The following is a 27,355-nucleotide window of genomic DNA, read 5'->3' as shown; positions in this document are numbered from 1 at the left end:
TTTCTTTCGTATTCAAAGCCGCTGCCCCGGAGCCGGAAGGATCATCCCGCGCTCCCCGACTTGAGTCCGGGGGGAACCCGCGGCGCTGCCTCCTTGGTTCCGCCTCCACAATCCGTGAAGGATACGGAGCCCGCCGCGTGTAGCGCTCCCCTTCCGGATCCTCGGCAGTGCGGAGGGAGCAGAAGAAGAGCGAGAGGGGCAGAGCTGCTCTCTCGGGGAGGATGGAGCAGGCCTGGGGCTGGGTGGACTGTCACTGCCACCTCTCGGCGCCGCAGTTTGACGGGGTAAGAAGAAGAAGAATATTCATTATGCGCCAACGCACTTCTTTGATAATGCAATTAAAAGCTGCCTTCCACGCTGATGCAAAGGCTGCACTGCATTTTCAATGGAAAACAAACCAAAAGCATTATTTTTGCAACTTCTTGCTGTAGGTACAAAGTCCTTAAAAACAAAGAAACCAGAAGCATGCATGTGTCTCTCTGAGCTCTTGGTATCTTTGTAGAATCTTATAAAGTTATAGACAGAATCAGATATTGCAAAAATTTATATTGGATAGAGCAAATCCTACATCGATGTTGCTGTATATTATTTATATATGTTATTTGTTTTCAGATCTTATAGGTTTCTTCTTCACATATCTCATACACACGTTACAGAGAAACAAACTGTATCTTAAAGTCCAAAAGTAAGGCGCTCGGTATTCAATATTAACCAGTGCACTCCCATGCAAGCAAACGCTCTGGTTACAATTCAAAACAACGGGCATACCCACAGAGCTACTGGATTTATCCTGGGGCTGGATCCGCCAAAAAAACAAACCCTTCCATTTCCATGCCCATTTCAATGTTGCGCCAGTCGGGCATGGATTTAGGCATAGGCACGTGCCTTGGGCGCCAAATTCTGCTGCTCTGTGATGGCTGTAGGCAAGATCTGATCCTCTGCCAATGGATGCCAGAATATTAAATCCGGCCCTGGCTTTTGTCGATATAGAGGGGGAGTAATTTAATGGTTGTAACACTGGCCTGGCTGTCCGTTTTATCACGGACTCTGAGCAAGCCACTTTCTGTCCTTGTGTCTCCAAGATCCAGCTGAAAGCTGACATTGATTTGGGCCCCCAACCATCCATCCGAGGCTAGGGGAGAGTGCTGTGGGCTCTCGGGCACTGCTGTATTGTGCGAATGGTCAGTTTGCCCCTGAAAGCAAGATATTTCACGTCATCTCTCTGCCGTTTCCTGTTAACATATTTAGTTATTTAGTCATTTCTTCTGTGGGACAATCAATTTCTTGAGCACAGGGTGATGAAATCAAGAATATGTAAGGCAAGTGTGTCAGCGTTTTGGACCGCAAGCATCCAGGGCTCTCAGCTTGGGCAGTATCCTTCTGTTCTGACAGCTGGTCCTGATTCAGCAAAAATGTTTTCAAGGGTACAGCCTGAGAGAAAAGCCTTGCTAAGTGAAATCCATTGAAGCATATGGGGAAGGCAGAGCTTTAAATCACGATTTTTTTTTGTGACTTCGCCTCTATATTAAAGGCTGTTCCTGTCACTAATGTATTCAGTTTACTGACAGGAGGCAGAGATCATAAAGGAGTTAGACAACAGTACAGGGCCAGCAGTTCACAACCCTCCCTCAAGCTCTGCAATCTGATTTCATTTCAGTTTTTCTCTGTCTGTTTTCAGGATATTGAAGATGTCCTAAAGGCAGCCAATGATGTAGGTGACTATGCTGATACTTTCCTATTACAAAGTCAACTGTATTTACCATTATTGCAGTACAATGGATTGCTGCACGAGTTTGTTTTATGGCGCTGCCCATCAGTGTTACTCATGTGTTAATAATGAGCTAGAGGGCTAATGCTCGCTATCTTTATTCCACTGTCTCTTCCAGCTGGTGGAGATTGTATGTGCCTCAGCAGGGCAGTTATTGTGGCTACCTGCTTCCAGGTTACAAGGCACAGATACATCAGTTCTGGTCTCACAACCCCTGTATTACTGAGAAACTCCCAGGAAAAAAGGAGTTACAACTCCAAGCTTGGCTCACTTGTTCCTTATTTCCTACAGGTGGTAGGAAATAAAGAAAATGCTGTTTCTGAAAGCTCCTCCCACTTAGCCATGCCCACCCCCTGTGACTAATGAGGCAACTGTCCCAATCAGAGGCCGGTACAAGCACCACATCGACAGGGTAAAATTAAAAGGGCATAATATGAGCCGCTGAAGATGATTTTTAAAAATAGGGGTTTGGCATAGTGAAAGATGTTTTATCTGCAAAAAGGAGTAAAAATGTAAAATATATATATATATATCCAAAAAGTAACACTGGTGCTTATGCATGGCCTGTGGTACTGCAATAGACAGGGAACTGGGCAGACAAGCTGGCCCTTATAGTGTTTATCTGCCATCAGTTTCTGTATTTATTATTACTAGAGCTTCTTTGACTGCTAGGGCCACTCTGTAAATTCTGTGCAGTACTTTTCAGTTCCCTGATTTTGTTTTACGTTGGAGTTTGAATTTGTAAAGTACTGTAATGGTCTTCACGAAACAGAACAACATGTAGGGTATGTTTTAAGCCTCCCATTGCATAGTAATTGGAGCCATTTCAGCTTTTACTGTGAGCTGAATTAGGTACATGTGAGATTTTTTTACCTGCAAAGATAGCCACACCTGGAAAGATAAGAACTAACTCAGCTCATAATAGAAGCTGGAATGGTTCAGACTGCTATGCACTGGGAGTCAGACATCCCCTGGCAACATCCTGCAAATACAGGCAGGCAAGAGGGACTGTGATAATACAGCTTATTAAGGGCACACCATCTGTATGTGATTATTGATTTATTTTTGCTGCAATCCACCATTGGTGCCATGAAATCATCAAACACATACCAAAAGTGAGAAGCAGAGCAGAAGGATTAATATCCTTTAGCTAATCGTTTCAACTATTTTTCAGGCTAATGTTGTGGCTCTTGTAGCAGTTGCTGAACACGCAGGAGAATTTGAAAAAATTCTACAGCTTTCAAAAAGGTATTTTGTGTTTGGGTGCATTTTGTGTAGCTGATGTGCAGTGTGAGAGAGAGGTGAAGGGTTAATGTGTGATGATTATGTAATCAAACATTTGCAGTTTTGCACTGAATGCACAGCAACACAGGACATACTGGAGATGGATGAAGATGCGCGATCCAAAATCCCGCCCAGTCTCCTGGTGTTCACCGTTGAGCTGGTCACAGTCCCAGATGGGGTTAACCCAAAGTCCCCAGTCATATCGTAATAGTAATCTTAGATCCAGGGTTGACAAATATTTAGAAAACTTGGGGGCCAAAATTTTTATGGACCCAAAAAACAGCAAGGTAGGCGATCCAGTAGAACCGAAGGGAAACAACAAAATGGGATGCCACAAAGAAGTCTTTTTCAATTCTTTATTGGTGGAGACGTTAAAGACTGCCCTTTAACGTCTCCACCAATAAAGAATCTGTTTTTTGCCCTTTAACGTCTCCACCAATAAAGAATTGAAAAAGACTTCTTTGTGGCATCCCATTTTGTTGTTTCCCAAAATTTTTATGGGCCAGGGGTAAAAAAAAATGTGTGGGTTTTTTTTTTTTAATAATTTTTTCATTTTTGTTTATTTGGTTGCTTTGCCTTTCTTTGCTCTTTCCTTCACCCCATCCATCCTCTTTCTCTCACCTTCAGCCTTTTTTATTCCGCTTCTGTTTCTTCCCCCTACCCTGCCTGTTCTTTTCTCTGTGGCTCTTCTTAGGCCCAGGTTGACCTAACGCCTGAGATTTTTCTAGTCCTGTAATAGATGATGGAGGCACTAGCCAATGATAATAGCAAGAGATGGCAATACTATCTTGTGGTAGTAATAGATACTGGTAATAGATTATCAGGAGTTTCCTCTTGTTCCTTTGGGCTTCCAGCTCAGCTGGAACCAAGACTGAGATATCTCATCATGAGCCTTCATTCACAGCTCCCAGGCTGTTTTATATCCCCTCCCAACTCACTTTGTCCAGTCATTGCAGTGCAGTCCTCCACCAGGGATCATGCACCAGGACTTCTTTCAGAACCCTGCAATCACAGGCCCTAAGTCCAGTCACGAGGCTTCACTGTCACGTGATAACTATGACTCTTCCTCCCAGAGCTGTGAATACTTTCTCCGCAGCATCTTCAGCCTCATCTGACTTAATGAGTGGAAAACCTTATCTGGAAGTCAAACACCGGTCCCGCCCCATGACAGTGCATTGCCTCCTAAATCACTCTTCTAGATCACTCTCCAACTAAGCCTACCAGACAGTAATGGATTATTGTCTGCAGACCAGTACTTAATAAATGATATCCAATCTCCTGCCATTGACTGGGACAGCTACTCGAACAGTAGGTTAATCTTTGGATCTTGATGGTCCTTTTGTTCATGAGTATGGTCCAGCGCAGGAGTGCTCAATGCAGTCCTCGGAGGAAATATGCCCGCGCTGCCTGCACTGTATGCAAATCTAATCTCATGCATAACTCCTGGTGGAGATCCTGAAACCCTGAATGGCTCGCAGTGCCCTGAGGACTGGGTTGAGAACTCCTGGTCCAGGACACAGAGCCAGGCAATTCACTGGCACGCTGCTGAGTCCTTTCACACTTTTGTTAAGTGTTGAACAGAAAGAAAGAAAATAAATGGCACAATATCTTGGATCTGTCAAAAAACCTGGTACTTCAAAGGGGAGATCGATGCTCTCTTACTAAAATGTTTTGCGTACTATAGATAAAATGCAAAAACAGATTTTTGGGCATTTCTTGCATTTTTGCTGCTCTATTCTAATCATCCCCTTATCATGCTTGCCTCCATTTCAATGGAGCTCTGTTGTTTTTGACCACCTCTACATGGAATTGATGGCTTTGATAAACAGGGGCAGGCAGCCTCCAGTCCCCATGGACACCAATGCACTTGAGGTTTCAGGCTACCCCTAATGCATATGCATATACATGAGATAACATAAGAAATTGCCATGCCCAGCCTCCTGTTTCCAACAGAGGCTAAACCAGGCCACAAAAACCTGGCAATTACCCAAACACCAAGAAGATCCCATGCTACTGATGCAATTAATAGCAGTGGCTATATCCTAAGTAAACTTGATTAATAGCAGTTAATGGACTTCTCCTCCAAGAACTTATCCAAACCTTTTTTGAACCCAGCTACACTAACTGCACTAACCACATCCTCTGGCAACAAATTCCAGAGCTTTATTGTGCGTTGAGTGAAAAAGAATTTTCTCCGATTAGTCTTAAATGTGCTACTTGCTAACTTCATGGAATGCCCCCTAGTCCTTCTATTATTCGAAAGTGTAAATAACAGAGTCACATCTACTCGTTCAAGACCTCTCATGATTTTAAAGACCTCTATCATATCCCCCCTCAGCCGTCTCTTCTCCAAGCTGAACAGCCCTAACCTCTTCAGCCTTTCCTCATAGGGAAGCTGTTCCATCCCCTTTATCATTTTGGTCGCCCTTCTCTGTACCTTCTCCATCGCAACTATATCTTTTTTGATATGCGGCAAACAAGATTTGTACACAGTATTCAAGGTGCGGTCTCACCATGGAGCGATACAGAGGCATTATGACATTTCCCGTTTTATTAACCATTCCCTTCCTAATAATTCCTAATATTCTGTTTGCTTTTTTGACTGCTGCAGTACACTTAGCAGACGATTTTAAAGTACTTTCCACTAGAGATGTGAATCGTGTCCTCGATCGTCTTAACGATCGATTTCGGCTGGGAGGGGGAGGGAATCGTATTGTTGCCGTTTGGGTGTGTAAACTATCGTGAAAATCGTTAAAATCGTGAGCCGACACACTAAAACCCCCTAAAACCCACCCCCGACCCTTTAAATTAAATCCCCCACCCTCCCGAACCCCCCCCCCCAAATGCTTTAAATAACCTGGGGATCCAGCGGTGGTCCAGAACGGCGGCGGTCCGGAACGGCCCCCTCAATTGAATCCTGTTGTTTTCAGCCGGCGCCATTTTGCAAAATGGCCGCCGCAAAATGGCGGCGGCCATAGACAAAAACGATTCGACGCAGGAGGTCGTTCCGGACCCCCGCTGGACTTTTGGCAAGTCTTGTGTGGGTCGGGAGGCCCCCCCAAGCTGGCCAAAAGTTCCTGGGAGTCCAGCGGGGTTCAGGAAGCGATTTCTTGCCGCGAATCGTTTTCCGTACGGAAAATGGCGCCGGCAGGAGATCGACTGCAGGCGGTCGTTCAGCGGCGGTCCGGAACCCCCGCTGAACGACCTCCTGCAGTCGATCTCCTGCCGGCGCCATTTTCCATACGGAAAACGATTCGCGGCAAGAAATCGCTTCCTGAACCCCGCTGGACTCCCAGGAACTTTTGGCCAGCTAGGGGGGGCCTCCCGACCCCCACAAGACTTGCCAAAAGTCCAGCGGGGGTCCGGAACGACCTCCTGCGTCGAATCGTTTTTGTCTATGGCCGCCGCCATTTTGCGGCGGCCATTTTGCAAAATGGCGCCGGCTGAAGACAACATGATTCAATTGAGGGGGCCGTTCCGGACCGCCGCCGTTCTGGACCACCGCTGGATCCCCAGGTTATTTAAAGCATTTGGGGGGGGGGTTCGGGAGGGTGGGGGATTTAATTTAAAGGGTCGGGGGTGGGTTTTAGGGGGTTTTAGTGTGCCGGTTTTCCTGCCCTCCCCCTTCCCCCGATTTACGATTTTTTAACGATAAATCAGGGGAATTGGTATTGTATCGTGGCCCTAACGATTTTTGACGATTTAAAATATATCGGACGATATTTTAAATCGTCAAAAAACGATTCACATCCCTACTTTCCACTATGATGCCTAGATTTTTTCCTGGGTGGTAGCTCCTAATATGGAACCTAACATTGTGTAACTACAGCAAGGGTTATTTTTCCCTATATGCAACACCTTGCATTTGTCTACATTAAATTTCATCTGCCATTTGGATGCCCAATCTTCCAGTCTTGCAAGGTCCTCCTGTAATGTATCACAATCTGCTTGTGATTTAGCTACTCTGAATAATTTTATATTGTCTGCAAATTTGATAACCTCACTCGTCGTATTCCTTTCCAGATCATATATATATTGAAAAGCACCAGTCCAAGTACAGATCCCTGATGCACTCCACTGTTTACCCTTTTCCACTGAGAAAATTGACCATTTAATCCTACTCTCTGTTTTCTGTCTTTTAACCAGTTTGTAATCCATGAAAGGACATTGCCTCCTATCCCAAGACTTTTTAGTTTTCGTAGAAGCCTCTCATAAGGGACTTTGTCAAACGCCTTCTGAAAATCTAAATACACTACATCTACCGGTTCACCTTTATCCACATGTTTATTAACCCCTTCAAAAAAATGAAGCAGATTTGTTAGGCAAGACTTCCCTTGGGTAAATCCATGTGTTCCATTAACCATGTCTTTCTATATGCTGTACGATTTTGATCTTTAGAATAGTTTCCACTATTTTTCCCAGCACTGAATTCAGGCTCGCTGGTCTATAGTTACCCGGATCGCCCCTAGAGCCCTTTTTAAATATTGGGGTTACATTGGCCACCCTCCAGTCTTCAGGTACAATGAATGATTTTAATGATAGGTTACACATTTTAACTGATCAGAAATTTCATTTTTGAGTTCCTTCAGTACCCTAGGATGCATACCATCTGGTCCAGGTGATTTGCTACTCTTTAGTTTGTCAATCTGGCCTACTACATCTTCCAGGTTCACGGTGATTTGGTTTAGTTCATCTGACTCATCACCCCTGAAAACCATCTCCAGAACTGGTATCTCCCCAACATCCTCATTAGTAAACACTGCAATGGCCTTATCTTCCCTAAGAGCCCCTTTAACCCCTCGGTCATCTAATGGTCCAGTAGACTCCCTCACAGGTTTCTTGCTTCGGATATATTAATACAAAAATTTTATTATGAGTTTTTGCCTCTATGGCCAACTTCATTTCAAATTCTCTCTTCGCCTGTCTTATCAGTGTTTTACACTTAACTTGACAATGCTTATGTTTTATCCTATTTTCTTCAGGTGGATCCTTCCAATTTTTGAAGGATGTTTTTTTGGCTAAAATAGCCTCTTTCACCTCACCTTTTAACCATGATGGTAGTCGTTTTGCCTTCCTTCCATTTTTCTTAAAGTGTGGAATACATATGGACTGTACCTCTAGGATTGTATTTTTAAACAATATCCATGCCTGTTGAGCACTTTTAACCTTTGCAGCTGCACCTTTCCGTTTTTTTTCTAACTATTTTCCTCATTTTATCAAAGTTTTCCTTTTGAAAGTTTAGTGTTAGAGCTGCAGATTTACTCATTGTCCCCCTTCCAGTTATTAGTTTAAATTTGATCATGTTATGATCACTGTTGCCAAGTGGCCCCACCACCATTACCTCTCTCACCAAATCCTGCGTTCCACTAAGAATTAAATCTAAAATAACTCCCTCTCTTGTTGGTTCCTGAACCAATTGCTCCATGAAGCAGTCATTTATTACATCCAGGAACTTTATGTCTCTAGCAAGTCCTGATGTTAAATTTACCCAGTCAGTATTGGGGTAATTAAAATCTCCCATTATTACTGCACTGCCAAATTAGTTAGCTTCCCTGATTTCTCTTAGCATTTCATCATCTGTCTGACCATTTTGTCCAGGTGGACGGTAGTATACTCCTATCACTATACTCTTACCCAACACACATGGGATTTCTACCCATATAGATTCTACTGAGCATTTAGTCTCTTGTATGATCTTTATCCTGTTGGACTCTATACCCTCCTGGACATAAAGTGGCACACCCCCACCAAGTTGATCCTCCCTATCATTGTGATATAATTTGTACCCTGATATAGCACTGTCCCATTGGTTATCCTTCTTCCACCAAGTCTCTGTGATGCCAATTATGTCAGTCTCATTTACTGCTATACATTCTAACTCTTCCATGTTACTTCTTAGATTTCTGGTATTGGCATACAGACATTTCAAAGTGAGTTTTTTGTTTGTATTAACAACTTGCTTTTCAGTTGTTAGGGATAATTTGGAAATCATTAGCTTCGGTGATTTTTTACATATAGGCACATGGACTGCATTTGCTTTTATTGGAACCTCTCTGTTGGGATGCCCTAACTCTCCTGTTTCATTAGTATCCTTCAAGGATACATTCCTCTGAACCATGCACTGCTGAGTGACTGTCTGCTTTCCCCCTTGTTCTAGTTTAAAAGCTGAAAAGTTAGTGCCAGCAGCTTGCTTCCACTCTGGTTAAGGTGGAGCCCATCCTTGCGGAAAAGTCTCCCCCCTTCCCCAAACATTTCCCCAGCTCCTTACAAAGCTGAATCCCTGTTCCTTGCACCAACATCTCATCCATGCACTGATGCTCTGGAGCTCTGCCTGCCTCTGGGGACCTGCACGTGGATTAGGAAGCATTTCAGGGAATGCCACCCTGGAGGTTCTGGATTTCATCTTTCTACCTAAAATCCTAAATTTGGCTTCCAGAACCTCTCTCCCACATTTTCCTATGTCGTTGGTGCCCACATGTATCACGACAGCTGGCTCCTCCCCAGCACTGTCTATAATCCTATCTAGGTGATGCATGAGGTCTGCCACCTTCAAACCAGGCAGGCAAGTTACCAGGTGGTCCTCACGTCCACCAGCCACCCTGCCATCTACATTTCTAATAATTGAATCGCCATCTATGATGGCCGGCCTAACCCTTCCCTCCTGGGCAGTAGCCCTGGGAGACTTGTCCTCAGTGCGAGAGGACAATACATCACCTGGAAAGCAGGTCCTTACATGCACATCTATTCATGCATGTTCATTAGGGGCAGCCTGAAAACCCAAGCAGATTGGGTGTCCATGGGGACTGTACCCAATATTAAGGGTTTGGGAACCTGTCTGCTACTGTGCACCTCGTTTCCCCCTCCCCTACATCTATTGGGACCGGCAGTGCTACAGACAGTTCTCTTGACTACCTCTTATACCCCGCAATCTAAATAATTCAGAAAAGACCACAAATTTTATCCACAGAGTTAGACTTTTATTTGTCAGACTTTGCAGGGTTAGCATTTAAAATAAAATAAACAGTACATGTGTAAGTCCTAGCTACTTAGCATTGGTTTATACTAAATAAAGATCTGCATCATTAATAGACTGAAATGTGCCATAGACCTTAGCCTGCGTAGAGTATTAATAAAAGTAGCTAACTGGCTAGCCCCTCCCAAATTTGGAAGATTTCCTTCTGTTTACCTCTCGAGCAGTCTCTGCCTGGAGATGTCGGGGACCGTCTCCAGGGAAAGACTTTGCTTCCTTGGTCTTGGTTTTGACTGTGCTGAGGAGGTGTCTTCCAGCTCTGGGACCGTCTCTGGCTGAAGATCTCAGGGACTGTCTCGAGGGGAAACAGCTTGCTTCCTTGGTCCTGGTATTGGCTGGGCTGAGGAGGCATCTCTCCTCTTGGGGGCTGTCTCTGGCTTCGTGGCAGGCAGCCAGATATCAGACAAGGCCTTCACCTCTCCAGTCTCCGTGGACACTCCTGGTCCTCTACCCCCTCAACATAGGGAGGGGGCAGGGTTGATGCCTCCACATTGTCTGGTCCCCTTTTTTCTTCTTGTTTGCCCTTTCTTATAGCAGTCAACCGATGAATGAATATGCATAGTCATGCAGTGGGCAGATGGTGTTGTCTCTGCATTTCAGATCGCTGACCTCCCTGTTTTCCATCGGGGGGGGGGGGAGGGGGGTCACTGCACCTGTCCGATGATCTGTCCTTGGACGGACTGTGTTTTCTGCTCTGAAGGATTAAGTTGTTTTTGTGTTGCTGTCCTAGGGCCGCTTACTTTTTTATTTAGAAAGGAGCTTATAGTCAATAAGCTGATCTGATAAGCTGGTCAAAGTTCTTATCTCGTTTCTCTCTGCTGAGACAGTGTTTCTTTGCTGGAACATACACCTCATGCTCTGCTAGCATGTTTTAAAGTCTGTGTCTCTGTGAGGACAGTATTCGTATTTTGTTGCATACAGTGGTAGAATATCTGGTGTCTCCCGTGCAGGACTGGAGGTTTCCTGCCCCGTTGATGAAGTCAGCGTGCAGACCCACATGGAGCAATTGTATTGTTGTGGGTAGGATGACCTTAAAGTTCCGTGTCAAAAAGGACAAGTTGAGCCATTGCTGGTTTTGACCCAATGCATGCGTGGATTTGTACATAAGAAAGAAAAAGAAATCTGTTACAAAATAAAATGCTGGGGTTGCTAAATGGAATGCCCCTGAAGCAGTGGTAGACGAAACGTGATATCACGTCGGGCTGAAAATAATAGCAAGTACTACCTTCATGGCAGGTAATAAGCTGCTTTCTGTTTTACATGAGGTAATAAAATGCAACGTCTCAGCATAAAAAAACAGTTTCTAAAAAAACATCACACACCTTTGGACCAAAGAATATATATGACCCCTGAAGCAGCAAAAAAATCTCAATTTAATTGACTAGCCGTGGGGTTTTATGAAGGTCTTATTAATGAGATCCATATCACTATAATGCAAAGGTATTTTTGAGTAAGAGATGCCAGTAGAAAGAAGATCTACTCTCCTTGGTGTTTTTTGTTTTTGTTTTTGTTTTACTTATTTTGGTGAGTGGGCTAAAGCCAAAACTGGCTCAGCCTGCCCTTTTGTAACGTGGAGCTGTGCGGTTACAAATGCAGGCACAAATGCAGGCAGCAGCAAAGGAGTTTCTTATACATCACCTTGGCAGTTCTTACCTCAGCAAGCCATTTTCTTTCTCGTTTGCCAAACACAGTCATTCGTGTTCAAGCTGTCACTTTCTCCTATCTAAATTACTGCACCCAATAGTTAGGGTTGGGGTTTCAAAAGGTTTGCCTGGTTAACTTTGGCAGTTATCCAGTTAAACCTCTGCTTTTAAAAATCCCCCCCCCCCGAGCAGCTAAATTTATCCTCCCCCCCCTTAATTCACAAGGCGTTCGCATTTAGGGGCCTGTTTACTAAGCAGCATTAATGCAAGCACTGAATTTTGCATTTAACACATTTTAAAAGCATATTATTGCACAATAATGGTAAAGCTTGCTCCAAAGTTACCAGTGTCGCCGAAAAAAGTCAACTGCAATGTGAGAAAAATATGAATGAGCTGCGTTGCATGCCATTAATAGTAAAATGTCTTAATGTGGATCTGTGATGTGGTTACCAATGCCCTCTGACCCAGGCCCTCTCCAGATCCCTAAAGGGGCATCTAGCCATCTACTGTAACCCCAAGTGATCTTCTCTCCCCCTTCCCCCTACTGCAGATTGAAAAAAATGCTCCCCTCTCACCATTAGGCACATTCAGATATCCCTGCCTCATGTTTCCAAAATCCACTCCCCATCCATATCACCCCCCCCCCCCCCCATGCTGATCCTCCATTACCCTGTCCCAAAGGAGCAAAGGGGAGCCTCAGGTCAGGCAGTACCATTTTAGATGACAATGCTAGCAGAGCATGAGTGACTAGGGATTACTCCTCCCCAAGTGAGGAGCTATGGGAGGCAGTATTTTGTGTGTTGGGTAGGCGTAGAGCTTTGGAGCCAGGGAGCAAGGCTACGAGGACATGGCAGAGAAGGGGAATCCTGTTTTGGGCAGTGCATTTTTTCAATCTGCAGTGGGGTAGAGGAACATCACTTAAGGTTAGATGCCCCTTTAAGGATCCCAGCCCATTACTGCTTCACCTAATATCTACATGTTCCTGGTCTATGGAAGACAAGATTTACTAAACTGCATTAATCACTGCCCACAGTTTAGTAAATCCTGCATGAAATTATTTGTATTAACACAATGCATTCATGACAATATCTCTGTATCTTGTTTGTACCTCTTACATATTTTATACTCATCGTATTACTTGATTTTCGTAGTCTTGTTTCTGTGATTATTGCATTTTTTTAATTCATTCTATAATTACTGCATTTTATTTCAAATGTTATTTCACGATTGAGTTTTAGTTGTAGCCCTTATAATCCTCTAGAGAGCATTCATTTTAATAGAAAGGCGTATTATAAATGAAGCTGCTGCTAATATAGTTACATGGTTGATTAGATTGATAAAAGGCCCGGAGGTCCATTTGTCCATCCTTTTTCTGATTGCCTAACTGCTCTTGCTAATGTACGAGGTTGACCAGGGGAAGGTGAATGACACCGGGCATGCATAGTCACTCCTGCAGCAGACCCCAAATACGTTGATCGGCTCAGGATGGATGGTCTTGAGATGAAGTATGTCGCTGGCCAGTTGTCGCTCATACTGGAGAGAGAGAGGGGACTTTTAAGCCTTCCTTTCTATGTTTGTTCCCTATTTATAGGTACTCAGGTTTGGTTTTGCCGTGCCTAGGAGTTCATCCAGTGCAAGGTGTTCCACCAGAGGAGCAACGCAGTGCTACACTAAAGGTAAAACAGGATCCTTGGGAGAGATTATTACCGAGACGTCATTCAGATAGGCTCATGATATAACATAGTCACCAAGTAAATGACGGAAGAAAAAGGCCAGATTGGCCCATCCAGTCTGCCTAGTTGGGTTTCTTCCATTTTGGGTAGATAAGGATATAAATTTCCATATGCAACCCAACACCAACTCCCCACCTCATCCTGTCTTGTAGTTGACCTCTCAACCCTTTTCCCACTACCATCCTCTATATTTGTCCCAAGCGTGCACCAAATGTGTTAAAGCACTGGTCTCCTCTACCCCACCACAGTTAGGCCACTTCAAGCCTTGTCATCTTCGATATCTTATTTCCAAGTTTTCTTATAATCCACACAGCCACCAAAACTAGGGAAACCATTGTCCAAAACATCTGGCCTCCCTATGCTGATTGAATTGTGGGTTTTAACCATGTCACCCCGTTGCCTTCTCGGAAGCCTGCTGTGCCATACTACTGCTGTTGGGGATGTAACTGCCATGCCGTGCAAGTTACCCCAATATCTTCATGGAAGCCAAGTGAGCTGCAGCCAGAAGAGCAGCAGAGAGCTCCACTGTTAAGGAAGAACCCAAGTGATGCAGACTGGGATCTTGAGTGAGATACTGAAGATTCAGGTGTTTTCAAGGGTCGGAGCATCCTGGCCAATAAAATCTATTTACGCAGCGAGCAGTTTTCAGAGCTCTTGCAGAAAATGATAGGCAATGGATCTTGTGCTTCCAGAAATCCAAGTGGTCCAATATTTTAATAGAGGGCCCATAATTATAGACTGGTGGCCATGCACATAATTTTAATTCATGGGGAATACTGAGCAGCTAGTCGCTCGTGGATAGGTTACAAGTGACTTTAGCACAGAGGATCTGCTATAAACTCTGTGGCATTGATTAGTAAAACATAGACTTAGCTGGGAAAACCCCAGACATACTGCACACCCAGGCCTAGCAATAATTTCACTTCTTCCGACAGAGATAGCAGCAAGGTCTCAGTAAGGATCTGCTATGTGTGTGTATCAGAATAGGAGGAGCAGCATTTTCCTGATATTTATCATTAACCCATTAAGCACCACAAAGTAGGAGAAGGCAGAGGTGAATCTTCAAAGATTTTCCTTCCATCATGAGCCTGTAGGAAAGGTCTGTGACAAATCTCTCCCCTTCCCTTTTCCTCCTCCACAATGGCTTCCTGTAGGTTCTCCATAGTAAGCCCAGCTGTGGAGCTCTGAAAAAGGCTATAAGATTGAAATAGCACTGTAGCATTTTTTTTTTAAATTTTGAACTTTATTGAGATTTTGGAATGTACAAAGAAGCATTCCATAGATGTAATAATGCATCAGCAGAGCTGAAGAGAAATGGTTGTACCCCAGCTGGGGCTACCCAAAATAATCAACTGTTTGGAGGCAGAAAACAAAACATTAAAACAGAGAACACAATACAAAGTAAAAGAATAGCAGCCTTTAATTATTTGGCTTCCTTACTCCGCTGAAAGACCCTATTAGCAAGAGGAAAGGAGGATATAACACAAGGCTAATGGTCTTCTTTTAAGGCAATCGGAATTAAGGCTGTTCTGCAAAGTTCACACCCTCGTTCCCCCTCAACCTGTTGGAGGGCACCCCTCCAGGCCAGCTGTTGCAGGGCACCATTCAGCCATTGCTGCTCCCGGACAGCTGGCATGGTCTTTCATTACTATTTTAGCATCCTTTGCTTCTCTCTGCAGGACTTGGATGCTGCATTGCCATTGATTGAATGCTACAAAGATGACCTGTTGGCAGTGGGTGAGGTGAGCCGCAGTCGTGCACTTTTTAATATATTTTTTATGGTAGTAGAGAGTTACTTCCCTGATAACTCGTTTCTGCCAGTGCCACGCCAGATTGGACCAGGTGTGGGCACAGCGCCAGCTGCTAGATTGAGACCAGCATTTGAAAAGCGCTTGTGCCTCCTTCCTCTTGCCGTCACTTTCTCCCCGGCAGTCCTTAAGGAATCGGTGGCTTGTTCTTTATGTACCTGTCATGCACCACGATCGAGGATACAGGATGATTCAGAGATGGATGGGAAGTGCCTTGCGCCCTCCTCCCTTAAGTAATGTAAATGCAATTTATTCTTAGCCTTCATCCAATTCTGCTTGGGGCCCCAGGCAGCTGCCCCCTCCGGCTTCCCTTAATCTGCCACTGGGATAAGTTCATCCAATGTGTTTGAGACTAACAGAAAGGAGTTTATCAGGTAGGTCTGCAGCGACTCACCCCAGACTGGATCAGGTAGGACCCCCACCACAGCCGCCTCCCTCTAGCGAGGGTTGATCATGGCCTGGAGAACCCCCGAGTCCCAGCCTCAACTGCCCCTTTGGATTTATTTGTTTGGGTATTGCCAGGTACTTGTGACTTGGATTGGCCACTGTTGGAAACAGGATACTGGGCGTGATAAACCCTGGAAATGCCTCCTGGAAATGCCTCCTGTGGCTACTAGGGGGTGGGGGGTTCTCAAATCCTCTCTCTTGGAATCTATCCGATCCCACCGCCTGCAGTAGTACCTTCAGCATTGCTCCTGAACTGGTGCGTGTGCAACCAATGGGGAGTCATGGTGGGCAAGGCAATCTGTCATTCTGTGGTAACCGGGGAGGGATGCTGTCTTCTCAGGGAATGGCCCCACCCCTCCCAAGGGAGCATAAGACTCATACCAGGATCCCAATTCTTCATGTCCAGCTCCCTGAGGTAAATTATATGCACATATTAAGACTCGCACCCCTAGGATCCTACGAGAACACAGGGGACCAGGAGCAATGAAGTTGGTTGTGGTAGCAGGACCCAGACAAGTAACTGTGAACTCCGCTTTGCTCCGGAGGAGTGTGGCTGCAGAAGGGGGGGTCCCCTTTTGTTGCAGTTCAACAGGCTGCACTACTGATTCTCCCACTATGCAGAAGAGCAGACTGAGCCACTAACTATGTCTCTGATCTGGCTAAGGCTGGCAATGCTGGTTTGGTTTTTTTTTTTACACGTGTTCCAGTGGAGTGCCAGACCAGCATGAGAGCATACGTCTCCCCTGCAGACCAGTCCTAACGCTGGCACCAGGGAGAAAGTGAGGACAGGAGGAGAAAGAGAGAGCGAGCCAAAAGCTCTTCCAGTCCTACACCAGCAGATGGTGCTATACCCACCTGATCCAGTCTAGGAGGAGACACAGCACATGGCATTAAAGCTTAGGAAAATCAGAGATATACCGGATCTCAATCTTACCTACTGTTCCCGCCTCTTCGCTGCTTGGCGGGTGTTGCCAGAAACCGGTCTCTAGCTCTGCTTATGTGCCTATTTGTAAACCGTTGTGATGGTATATCACTAAACGCCGGTATAGAAAAATTTTTAAATAAATAAATAAATACTTGCAGACCATTACATTTTGAGGCCAGTATTCAGCTGGCCACGCAGGGTACAAAATTAACCTGACTAATGTGTCTGGATATTCAGCCTGAATGAGGACTGCTGTTTGGCCAGCCAGAATTAACTGGGTTAGTTTGGAAATGCTCTCTGGACTGGTTCTCTATGTCCAGCTAAATTTTGTGCGAGCTGTGATTTGCCCGGATACAATTTAGCTGCTCAGTGGGAGGAAGAAGAGGGGTAGAATTTGAAACAGTAAGGTTTGTCCCTCGACCAAGTCTCTAAATTAACCGGATAGAATGTTTTTATATACGGACCTCTTCGGGGCCTGATCACTTTGTCTCTGCAACACACCCCACCCAGTCAGCTTGAGGAGTCAGAAATCTGTGGTCAGTCCCAAAACCGGGACTTCACATATTTCCACTGAGTAAGGGGTCCAGCCCACAGAAACAGCACTGGATCAGCGAAGGGCATTTCAGTGAAGATCTGCCAAAAGACATCGGCAATTGAGCACATCTTCCTTGGCGTCATGGGTGGACTGATTTAGAATTGAATTACCAGATTTCTACCAGTTACACTACTGCAGATTGTAATTCAGTAGACCATCAGAACTGCGGCCTTCCATGTTCCTTGTTTGTGCTCCAGGTTGGATTGGATTTCACCCCAAGAATTGCCCGCACCGAGGACCAGAAAGAGGGACAGAGACAAGTTCTAATTAAACAGATTGAATTGGCGAAGAGGCTGGATTTACCCTTGTGGGTTGCTAGATCTTGTTTAATTAACAGATGAGTTGATTTACGTGTGTGTGTGTGTGTGTGTGTGTATGTACAACGTAAGAGCCCACGTTTAGGTATATTGGAGCACGCCCATGGGCTCAGTCAGTGCTGATTGCTTGCAGGCCGTGCCTATTGCTGCTTCTATTCTGTAGGAGGCCTCCCTGGGACAAGCGATCTTTGTCACTTGTGCATGAGGGTGGGGAGGAGGGGTGTCTGTGTGAGAATTTTGGCATTAAACCAGTAGCATATTTTTCCTCTTGTTTTCATGATAGGAGTAGTGATGAGAAACATCTAAAGACTCAGCATCGAGTGGGTGGATACCATGCAAAGTTCCCCTTAGTTCAGATGTTTAAATCTTTTCTTCACTATGGCCCATGAAATACAATTTCTTAAATAAATTTAAAAAAAAAAAAACCAGCACGCAAATTAGAACCCCACAAAAAGCTATCGATGGCTTACCAGGCAGCAATAGAACAGTAGAACCTCCGTGCATTTTTCTTTTGAGCTTGGTTGATCACTGGGCAGAGAGAGCGGCTTTTTGGCAGTCACAGGCCACCGATTCAGTCAAATGGTCTTCTCCCCTTTTCCTCACTTACCGAGTCTCCGTTTTCCATCGATTAATTTGCTGTTTTTTCCCCACCACCACCACCACAAGAAATGTCCATTCACGGTCAGCTGGAAGACCAACCATTCACCTTCTAAAAGAGCAAGGTATTGTGCATTTTGTTTGCAAATTTTGTGCATGTTTGCAGTCTGCCCTAGCTACAGGCGGACAGAGGAGATTTTTCTTGTTCTTTTGCACCTACCAAGAGCCTGAGACCCTGCCCCTTAAATTTGGAAATCATTTCCCCATCCTATTTTGTAAGGAATGATTTACAACCGCAAATGTGCTGATCTTGCTGTGTAAATGTTGCTGCATTGAAATCATACCATGATGCATAATCTCCCTGCATTTATACCAACATCTGATATGCTGTACTTACTTGAGATTTGTTTAAAAGTGCAACAGGGTTACAGAAGCACTAGTAGCTCATTTAAAACAAATCGAAGAAAATTATTTTTCACTCGGCGCATAGTTAAGCTCTGGAATTCATTGCCAGAGGATGTGGTTACAGCAGTTAGTATAACTGGGTTTACAAAAGCTTTGGATAAGTTCCTAGAGGAAAAATCCATAAACTGCTCTTAATTAATAAGCAATAGTAACTTGAGATTTATTTGTTTGGGTATTGCCAGGTACTTGTGACTTGGATTGGCCACTGTTGGAAACAGGATACTGGGCGTGAAAAACCCTTGGACTGACCCACTATGGCATATCTTATGTTCTTATATTACAATATGATAGAGGTCTTTAAGATCATGAGAGGTCTTGAACGAGTAGATGTGAATTAGTTATTTACACTTTCGGATAATAGAAGGACTAGGGGGCATTCCATGAAGTTAGCAAGTTGCACATTTAAGACTAATCAGAGAAAATTCTTTTTCACTCAACGCACAATAAAGCTCTGGAATTTGTTGCCAGAGGATGTGGTTAGTGCAGTTAGTGTAGCTGGGTTCAAAAAAAGGTTTGGATAAGTTAATGGAGGAGAAGTCCATTAACTGCTATTAATCAAGTTTACTTAGGGAATAGCCACTACTATTAATTGCATCAGTAGCATGGGATCTTCTTGCCAGGTTCTTGTGGCCTGGTTTGGCCTCTGTTGGAAATAGGATGTTGGCCTTGATGGACCCTTGGTCTGACCCAGCATGGCAATTTCTTATGTTCTTACAATTCCTGCAGGTGCAGAAAAGGTGCTGCTTCATGCTTTTGATGGCAAGCCGTCGGTAGCTATGGAAGGCGTGAAAGCTGGATATTACTTCTCAATTCCACCTTCTATCATTAGGAGTGAACAGGTAAAGGATGGATTATAATTCATGTTTTTCAAGTCATTTATTCCTGTAAAAACAAATTGAAAAGCAGCAGACTGCTTGTTAGAGAGACCCTCCAGTACAGGAATTCAGGACATTAATCCCCTCTGCTTAACGTTACGATCTCTTTCCCAGTACTGACTGCGGGCGGGACAAGTGCAGTGAGCTGGGTGGAAAATTGTACAGCATTACAGATTAGATCTGGTAACTCTGGGCTTTGGCGTCACATGCAGAGCCTCCTGAGATATCGTAGGCACGAGGACTTCATGATACAGTCACCGGAGGATACGCTGGAATAGGGTAAAGAATTTCAGGCGTATTTATTTGTGCTGGCCATATTGCCCCATTAATAGCTCCTTTACAAACAGTGATTCGGAGCACATTGCAGCGCAGCACCATCATGTCAGATTTGTGGGGAAGACTAGAATTGGAGCCTCGGTTAGCGTTATCTTCCATTTTCGAATAAGAACATAAGAACATGCCATACTGGGTCAGACCAAGTGTCCATCAAGCCCAGCATCCTGTTTCCAACAGTGGCCAATCCAGGCCATAAGAACCTGGCAAGTACCCAAAAACTAAGTCTGTTCCATGTTACCATTGCTAGTAATAGCAGTGGCCATTTTCTAAGTCAACTTAATTAATAAAAGGTAATGGACTTCTCCTCCAAGAACTTATCCAATCCTTTTTTAAACACAGCTATACTAACTGCACTAACCACATCCTCTGGCAACAAATTCCAGAGTTTAATTGTGTGTTGAGTGAAAAAGAACTTTTTCCGATTAGTTTTAAATGTGCCACATGCTAACTTCATGGAGTGCCCCCTAGTTTTTCTATTCTCTGAAAGTGTAAATAACCGATTCACATCTACCCATTCTAGACCTCTCATGATTTTAAACACCTCTATCATATCCCCCTCAGCCTCTCTTCTTCAAGCTGAAAAGTCCTAACCTTTTTAGTCTTTCCTCATAGGGGAGCTGTTCCATTCCCTTTATCATTTTGGACGCCCTTCTCTGTACCTTCTCCATCGCAACTATATCTTTTTTGAGATGCGGCGACCAGAATTGTACACAGTATTCAAGGTGCGGTCTCACCATGGAGCGATACAGAGGCATTATGACATTTTCTGTTTTATTCACCATTCCCTTTCTAATAATTCCCAACATTCTATTTGCTTTTTTGACTGCCACAGCACACTGAACCGACGATTTCAATGTGTTATCCACTATGATGCCTAGATCTTTCTTGGGTGGTAGCACCCAATATGGAACCTAGCATTGTGTAACTATAGCATGGGTTATTTTTCCCTATATGCATCACCTTGCACTTATCTACATTAAATTTCATCTGCCATTTGGATGCCCAATTTTCCAGTCTCACAAGTCTTCCTGCAATGTATCACAATCTGCTTGTGATTTAACTACTCTGAACAATTTTGTATCATCTGCAAATTTGATTACCTCACTCGTATTTCTTTCCAGATCATTTTATATATATATATATATATATATATAAGTAAGGGTCCCAATACATATCCCTGAGGCACTCCACTGCCCACTCCCTTCCACTGAGAAAATTGTCCATTTAATCCTACTCTCTGTTTCCTGTTTTTAGCCAGTTTGTAATCCACAAAAGGACATCTTCTCATGACTTTTTTCTTTTCCTAGAAGCCTCTCATGAGGAACTTTGTCAAACGCCTTGTGAAAATCTAAGTACACTACATCTACCGGTTCACCTTTAGCCACATGTTTATTAACTCCTTCAAAAACGTGAAGCAGATTTGTGAGGCAAGACTTGCCTTGGGTAAAGCCATGCTAACTTTGTTCCATTAAACCATGTCTTTCTATATGTTCTGTGATTTTGATATTTAGAAAACTTCCCACTCTTTTTCCTGGCACTGAAGTCAGGCTAACCGGTCTGATGTTTCCCAGATCGCCCCTGGAGCCCTTTTTAAACATTGAGGTTTCATTAGCTATCCTCCAGTTTTCAGGTACAATGGATGATTTTAATGATAGGTTACAAATTTTTACTAATAGGTCTGAAATTTCATTTTTGAGTTCCTTCAGAGCCCTGGGATGTATACCATCCGGTCCAGGTGATTTACTACTCTTCAGTTTTGTCAATCAGGTCTACCACATCTTCTAGGTTCACCGTGATTTGGTTCAGTCCATCTGAATCATTACCCATGAAAACCTTCTCCGGTACAGGTACCTCCCCAACATCCTCTTCAGTAAACTCTCTATCTTAATTCAAAAATTGGAAGAATGATCCAACAGAAGAAAATAGTATAAAGCATAAACGTTGGCAAGTTAAATGTAAGACATTGATAAGACAGGCTAAGAGAGAATTTGAAAAGAAGTTGGCCATAGAGGCAAAAACTCACAGTAAAAAATGTTTTTAAATATATCCAAAGCAGAAAGCCTGTGAGGGAGTCAGTTGGGATCGTTAGATGATCGAGGGGTTAAAGGGGCAATTAGAGAAGATAAGGCCATCGCAGAAAGATTAAATTATTTTTTTGCTTCAGTGTTTACTGAAGAGGATGTTGGGGAGATACCCATATCAGAGAAGGTTTTCAGGGGTAATGATTCAGATGGACTGAACCAAATCACGGTGAACCTAGAAGTTGTGGTAGGCCTGATTGACAAACTGAAGAGTAGTAAATCACCTGGACCGGATAGTATATACCCCAGAGTTCTGAAGGAACTCAAAAATGAAATTTCAGACCTATTAGTAAAAGTTTGTAACCTAACATTAAAATCATAAGAATATAAGAAATTGCCATGCTGGTTCAGACCAAGGGTCCATCAAGCCCAGCATCCTGTTTCCAACAGAGGCCAAAAACAGGCCACAAGAACCTGGCAATTACCCAAACACTATGAAGAACCCATGCTACTGATGCAATTAATAGCAGTGGCTATTCCCTAAGTAAAATTGATTAATAGCCATTAATGGACTTCTCCTCCAAGAACTTATCCAAACCTTTTTTGAACCCAGCTACACTAACTGCACTAACCACATCCTCTGGCAACAAATTCCAGAGCTTTATTGTGCGTTGAGTGAAAAAGAATTTTCTCCGATTAGTCTTAAATGTGCTACTTGCTAACTTTATGGAATGCCCCTAGTCCTTCTATTATTCGAAAGTGTAAATAACCGAGTCACATCTACTCGTTCAAAACCTCTCATGATCTTAAAGACTTCTATCATATCCCCCCTCAGCCGTCTCTTCTCCAAGCTGAACAGCCCTAACCTCTTCAGCCTTTCCTCATAGGGGAAGACTGGAGGGCTCCAGGGGCGATCCAGGAAACTACAGACCAGCTAGCCTGACTTCAGTGCCAGGAAAAATAGTGGAAAGTGTTCTAAATATCAAAATCACAGAACATATAGAAAGACATGGTTTAATGGAACAAAGTCAGCATGGCTTTACCCAAGGCAAGTCTTGCCTCACAAATCTGCTTCACTTTTTTGGAGGAATTAATAAACATGTGGATAAAGGTGAACCAGTAGATGTAGTGTATTTGGATTTTCAGAAAGCATTTGACAAAGTTCCTCTTGAGAGGCTTCTATGAAAAGTAAAAAGTCATGGGATAGGTGGAGATGTCCTTTTGTGGATTACAAACTGGCTAAAAGACAGGAAACAGAGAGTAGGATTAAATGGACATTTTCTCAGTGGACGGGAGTGGGCAGTGGAGTGCCTCAGGGATCTGTATTGGGGGGATCTGTATTGGGACCCTTACTTAGATAGATATATATATATATATGATCTGGAAAGAAATACGATGAGTGAGGTAACCAAATTTGCAAATGATACAAAATTGTTCAGAGTAGTTAAATCACAAGCAGAGTGTGATGAATTGCAGGAAGACCTTGTGAGACTGGAAAACTGGGCATCCAAATGGCAGATTAAATTTAATGTGGATAAGTGCAAGGTGATGCATATAGGGAAATATAACCCATGCTATAGTTACACAATGTTAGGTTCCATATTAGGTGATACAACCCAAGAAAGAGATCTAGGCGTCATAGTGGATAACACATTGAAATCATCGGTTCAGTGTGCTGTGGCAGTCAAAAAAGCAAACAGAATGTTAGGAATTATTAGAAAGGGAATGGTGAATAAAATGGAAAATGTCATAATGCCTCTGTATCGCTCCATGGTGAGATCACACCTTGAATACTGTGTACAATTCTGGTTGCCACATCTCAAAAAAGATATAATTGCCATGGAGAAGGTACAGAGAAGGGCGACCAAAATGATAAAGGGGATGGAACAACTCCCCTATGAGGAAAGACTAAAGAGGTTAGGACTTTTCAGCTTGAAGAAGAGATGGCTGAGGGGGATATGATAGAGGTGTTTAAAATCATGAGAGGTCTAGAATGGGTAGATGTGAATCGGTTATTTACACTTTCAGATAATAGAAAGACTAGGGGGCACTCCATGAAGTTAGCATGTGGCACATTTAAAACTAATCGGAAAAAGTTCTTTTTCACTCAACGCACAATTAAACTCTGGAATTTGTTGCCAGAGGATGTGGTTAGTGCAGTTAGTATAGCTTTGTTTAAAAAAGGATTGGAGAAGTTCTTGGAGAAGTCCATTACTTGCTATTAAGTTCACTTAGAAAATAGCCATTGCCATTAGCAGTGGTTACATGGGATATACTTAGTTTTTGGGTACTTGCCAGGTTCTTATGGCCTGGATTGGCCTCTGTTGGAAACAGGATGCTGGGCTTGATGGACCCTTGGTCTGACCCAGTATGGCATGTTCTTATGTTAACCCTTGCTATTTATCCTCCACCTTCCATTTAATAGGCAAACATTTACAATCTCCACATAGACATTACAACCGACGCTGTCTTCCCATTGCTGCTTTTATTTACCAGAGTACCGAGCCGACTATTTGGAAAAAGAGGCTGGTTGATTTTTCTTGGGGTGCGAGGTGGGAGTATGGTGGGTGGGACCTCATGGCTGTATGCTTTCTTTTAAGAAGCAGAAACTGGTGAAGCAGTTGCCCCTGGATTGCCTGTGCCTGGAAAGTGATTCGCCTGCATTAGGTCCTGAAAAGCAGGTCAGTTGTCAAGATCTTCTAGTACTGAGACTGAGACTGTAAGATAAAACTTGTGCAAAAAAGAAAAAGTCAATGAGGAACTTTTTCCCCTCATGGGATAAAGCCAAGGAGGGAGGCCGAATTAGAACGGTGCTTTTTTTTTTGCACAAGGTTTTTGCTTACATAATTTTTCTCTGGAGTTTTTTTTTTCCCTCCCAAAAGTTGCAGGAAAAAAAAAGCATTCAGCAAAAGATGTGGCATTTCAAAAGTGTAGACGCAGACGGGATCGGTGGGCTTTGTGTACTTTTTCCTTGAACCTGCACTCATTCCCAAAACGTTGTTGGAAGAAAGAGAAAATCCTTTCAAAACGGAAAGCTGGTGTATCCCGGCAGGTCTGTGGCTCTCCCTGTCTCCACCCCTCCGAGCAGTGATTGGGAGAAGAAGCTGCTGTGGGGGGTGAGAGGGGAGGTTTGTGTAGGTCGTGGAAGAGCAGAGCAAACACCTGCATCCAGGAAAATGACAAAACCAAACTTCAGCCGTGAACCTTAATACAAATCTGGAGAGCCCTGAGAGGAGACAGCATATGTATAATATGCACTCTGGGAGATTCATTTTTCAAAATCTGATTTTCTTTGTCGGTAATATTTAACAGAATCGCATTTCGGCTTTGAAAAAAAAAGTGTGTGTTTAATAACGGAAGAGTATTCATGCAAGCAAATTATTTGGCCCGTACGTTCGGTGACTGTTTGTGACTTTGTTGCAGGTGAGGAATGAGCCGAAGAATGTTTCCATTGCTGCAGAATTTATTGCCAAAGTTAAGGGAGTCCCCATCGAAGAAGTTCTAGCAGTGACAACGCAAAATGCATTAAAACTCTTTCCAAGACTGCAGCAGTTTCTTTGCAAATAGCTTCCAAAATGCAAACATTGGAGGGTTTTTTTTAATATTTCCAATTTTATTAAGACAAGTTGATTCATATTGAATAAAGGCTACAAAATTTAAATAAGCAGATTTCAACAGGCATCGAACAGATGCAGACTCGCGTTTTTAATGAAGTCCTCGCTCTTTCAATTTCATACAGTCTGGGCCTGGACGGCTGAGCTTTACCTGATTCAGTGCATGACCAGTAGCAATGGGAGACCTGCTATCCGCTTTAAAGCAAAATGACTTGGCATGAGCTTTGGGTTTCTCTGGTCGGTGGGGGCATCTGTCTTCGTGCCAGAGGCTTTTGGGATATTCAGGGCCGCTGAGAAGCGTAGCAGATCCATTGTATGTTTTGGAGGAGGTGGAAGGGACATGGTCTGAATGCTTCTGGAATGGTAACGGTATACTCCCTGTACACATAAAACTTTAAATTGAATATAGCAATCTGCAGGTATGCGTGATGAACAGACGATGCAAAACTTAGAGATGCACAGGAACCTTATGGAAAATGCAGACGCTAGTTCCTGCTGTAAGACTTGGGGTGGTGGGTGGGCATGACTAAGAAATTAACTCCCCCCCCCTCCTCTTGCTGGAAGTGTCTCTGCCGTCTCTCCTTTGCATTCTAATGACAACACGAAGAGAGGATCTAAGTATTCATCAGATGTAATGCCATCATTATTAGGTGATTTTAAAAAGTGGGAATAAATAGAAATCATAAAAATCCCCTTTATGTAATATTTAAAAGGTCTTGCTTTTAAAAGCTTTCTTCACGATATAATTCTCATAGGTCTTTTAAAAACAGGGTTTAAAGTAATCAAGTTAAAATCAGATGAAACTTTTTTTTTTTTTTACTTAATATTGGTTCCATCCCAATCATACTTGTTTAAACCCGTAACTTTCCAAGAAATAAAGCAGGTATGGAGTTTAGCGAGGAAATGTGGGAACACTTCTTGAATCCTAGATTCTGTCTTTTGGCACAGAAATTTGCATATGCTTATGCCCATTAACCAATGGCAGGGCAGCTTTCAAATTGCTTATGTGAAGTATTGTCATTGGATGAGGACAAGATCTCCGTTGTATCTAGGATGTACCATTTACCTAAGAGGAAAGTTCAGATTGGCAGGGAAGGGGAGATGGATTTACTTGATAGTCCTGGGGTCGCCACTTTTTTGGAGGCCTCTATAGACGATGTCCCAGCTAAGACTTTTCTTCTGGTAATGTTTACCTTGCATAAAGATAAAAGAGTCAGTGTTTTACAAATATTTCCAATGTAAGGAGTTTCCTTTTTGTGGCCAAAAAATACAGATCTTTCCTGATGTTTCCAGGGCTACTCAGACTAGGCAGAAACAGTTTCTTTCAACAAGCAAAGAGTACTCAATATTGGGGGTGAGGTTTTATTTCAAATTTCTATGTAAGTGCTTATTCGCTTACCAAAATAAGATTCATCTTTACTGATCCGCTCCATCTGGAACACTTCTTAATAGATAAATTAGGATCTGTATGTGGTGAATTTTGAGTTAGAGGGGCAGTTAACAAAGGATAAATTGACCTCCTCTCCTTAGATTTACTAAGTGTTTGTTATTTCTTTTTGTTTTCTTCTTGCTCCTGCTTTTACCACAGGGCCTGTGTGTCCCAATAGGCGAACTAGGTGATCGCCTAGGGCACCAACAATTAGGGGCCAGCAAAGAGCAACCATGTGGAACCACAAGCGGAGTCCATCCCACTCACGGCCAAGAGTAGAGACTAGGCGGGCCGCAAGTGGAGAAAAGGGATTGTATGTGTACAAGAAAGCAATAATATTAGTGAGAGAGAGGGAGAGAACCTGTGTAAGGGTGCGTGTGTGACTGAAACAAGGAACCTAAGGGTTAGATTTTAAAAGTCCTGCGCGCGCAAAGCCCGGGGAAGCATGTAAGTCCGGGGGCTTCGTAA

The 27,355-nt window shown here is 43.5% G+C and overlaps 1 protein-coding gene across 2 annotated transcripts; it reads left to right on the top strand.

Moving 5' to 3' along the window:
- The first annotated feature begins 88 nt into the window (after window positions 1-88).
- Window positions 89-25,519, top strand: LOC115086844 (putative deoxyribonuclease TATDN3). 2 transcript variants are annotated; one of them, XM_029593231.1, is made up of 10 exons: window positions 89-284; window positions 1,679-1,711; window positions 2,943-3,016; window positions 13,317-13,401; window positions 15,138-15,200; window positions 17,431-17,540; window positions 18,217-18,272; window positions 19,339-19,451; window positions 24,445-24,525; window positions 25,268-25,519. In XM_029593231.1, exons 1-10 carry the CDS (start codon window positions 222-224, stop codon window positions 25,409-25,411), a joined length of 822 nt encoding a protein of 273 aa, XP_029449091.1. In that variant the 5' UTR covers window positions 89-221; the 3' UTR covers window positions 25,412-25,519. The 2 variants fall into 2 exon arrangements, with proteins under 2 accessions (XP_029449091.1, XP_029449092.1); XM_029593232.1 differs by having other exon boundaries at window positions 90-284; window positions 24,448-24,525.
- The last annotated feature ends 1,836 nt before the right edge of the window (window positions 25,520-27,355 follow it).

The sequence above is a fragment of the Rhinatrema bivittatum genome, chromosome 3 (assembly GCF_901001135.1).
Source record: "Rhinatrema bivittatum chromosome 3, aRhiBiv1.1, whole genome shotgun sequence".
NCBI classification, from domain to species: Eukaryota; Metazoa; Chordata; class Amphibia; order Gymnophiona; family Rhinatrematidae; genus Rhinatrema; species Rhinatrema bivittatum.
The sequence above is the reverse complement of the archived record's forward strand: the minus strand, read 5'-3'. Positions and strand labels throughout refer to the sequence as shown.

What these genes read in the sequence shown, in the direction of transcription:
- LOC115086844 (XM_029593231.1), top strand. Translation starts at nt 222, where the DNA reads ATGGAGCAGGCCTGGGGCTGGGTGGACTGTCACTGCCACCTCTCGGCG. An exon ending in ATTCTACAGCTTTCAAAAAG is followed by an intron (nt 3,017 to 13,316) that starts GTATTTTGTGTT and finishes CCCTATTTATAG; the next exon opens with GTACTCAGGTTTGGTTTTGC. An exon ending in ACCTGTTGGCAGTGGGTGAG is followed by an intron (nt 15,201 to 17,430) that starts GTGAGCCGCAGT and finishes TTTGTGCTCCAG; the next exon opens with GTTGGATTGGATTTCACCCC.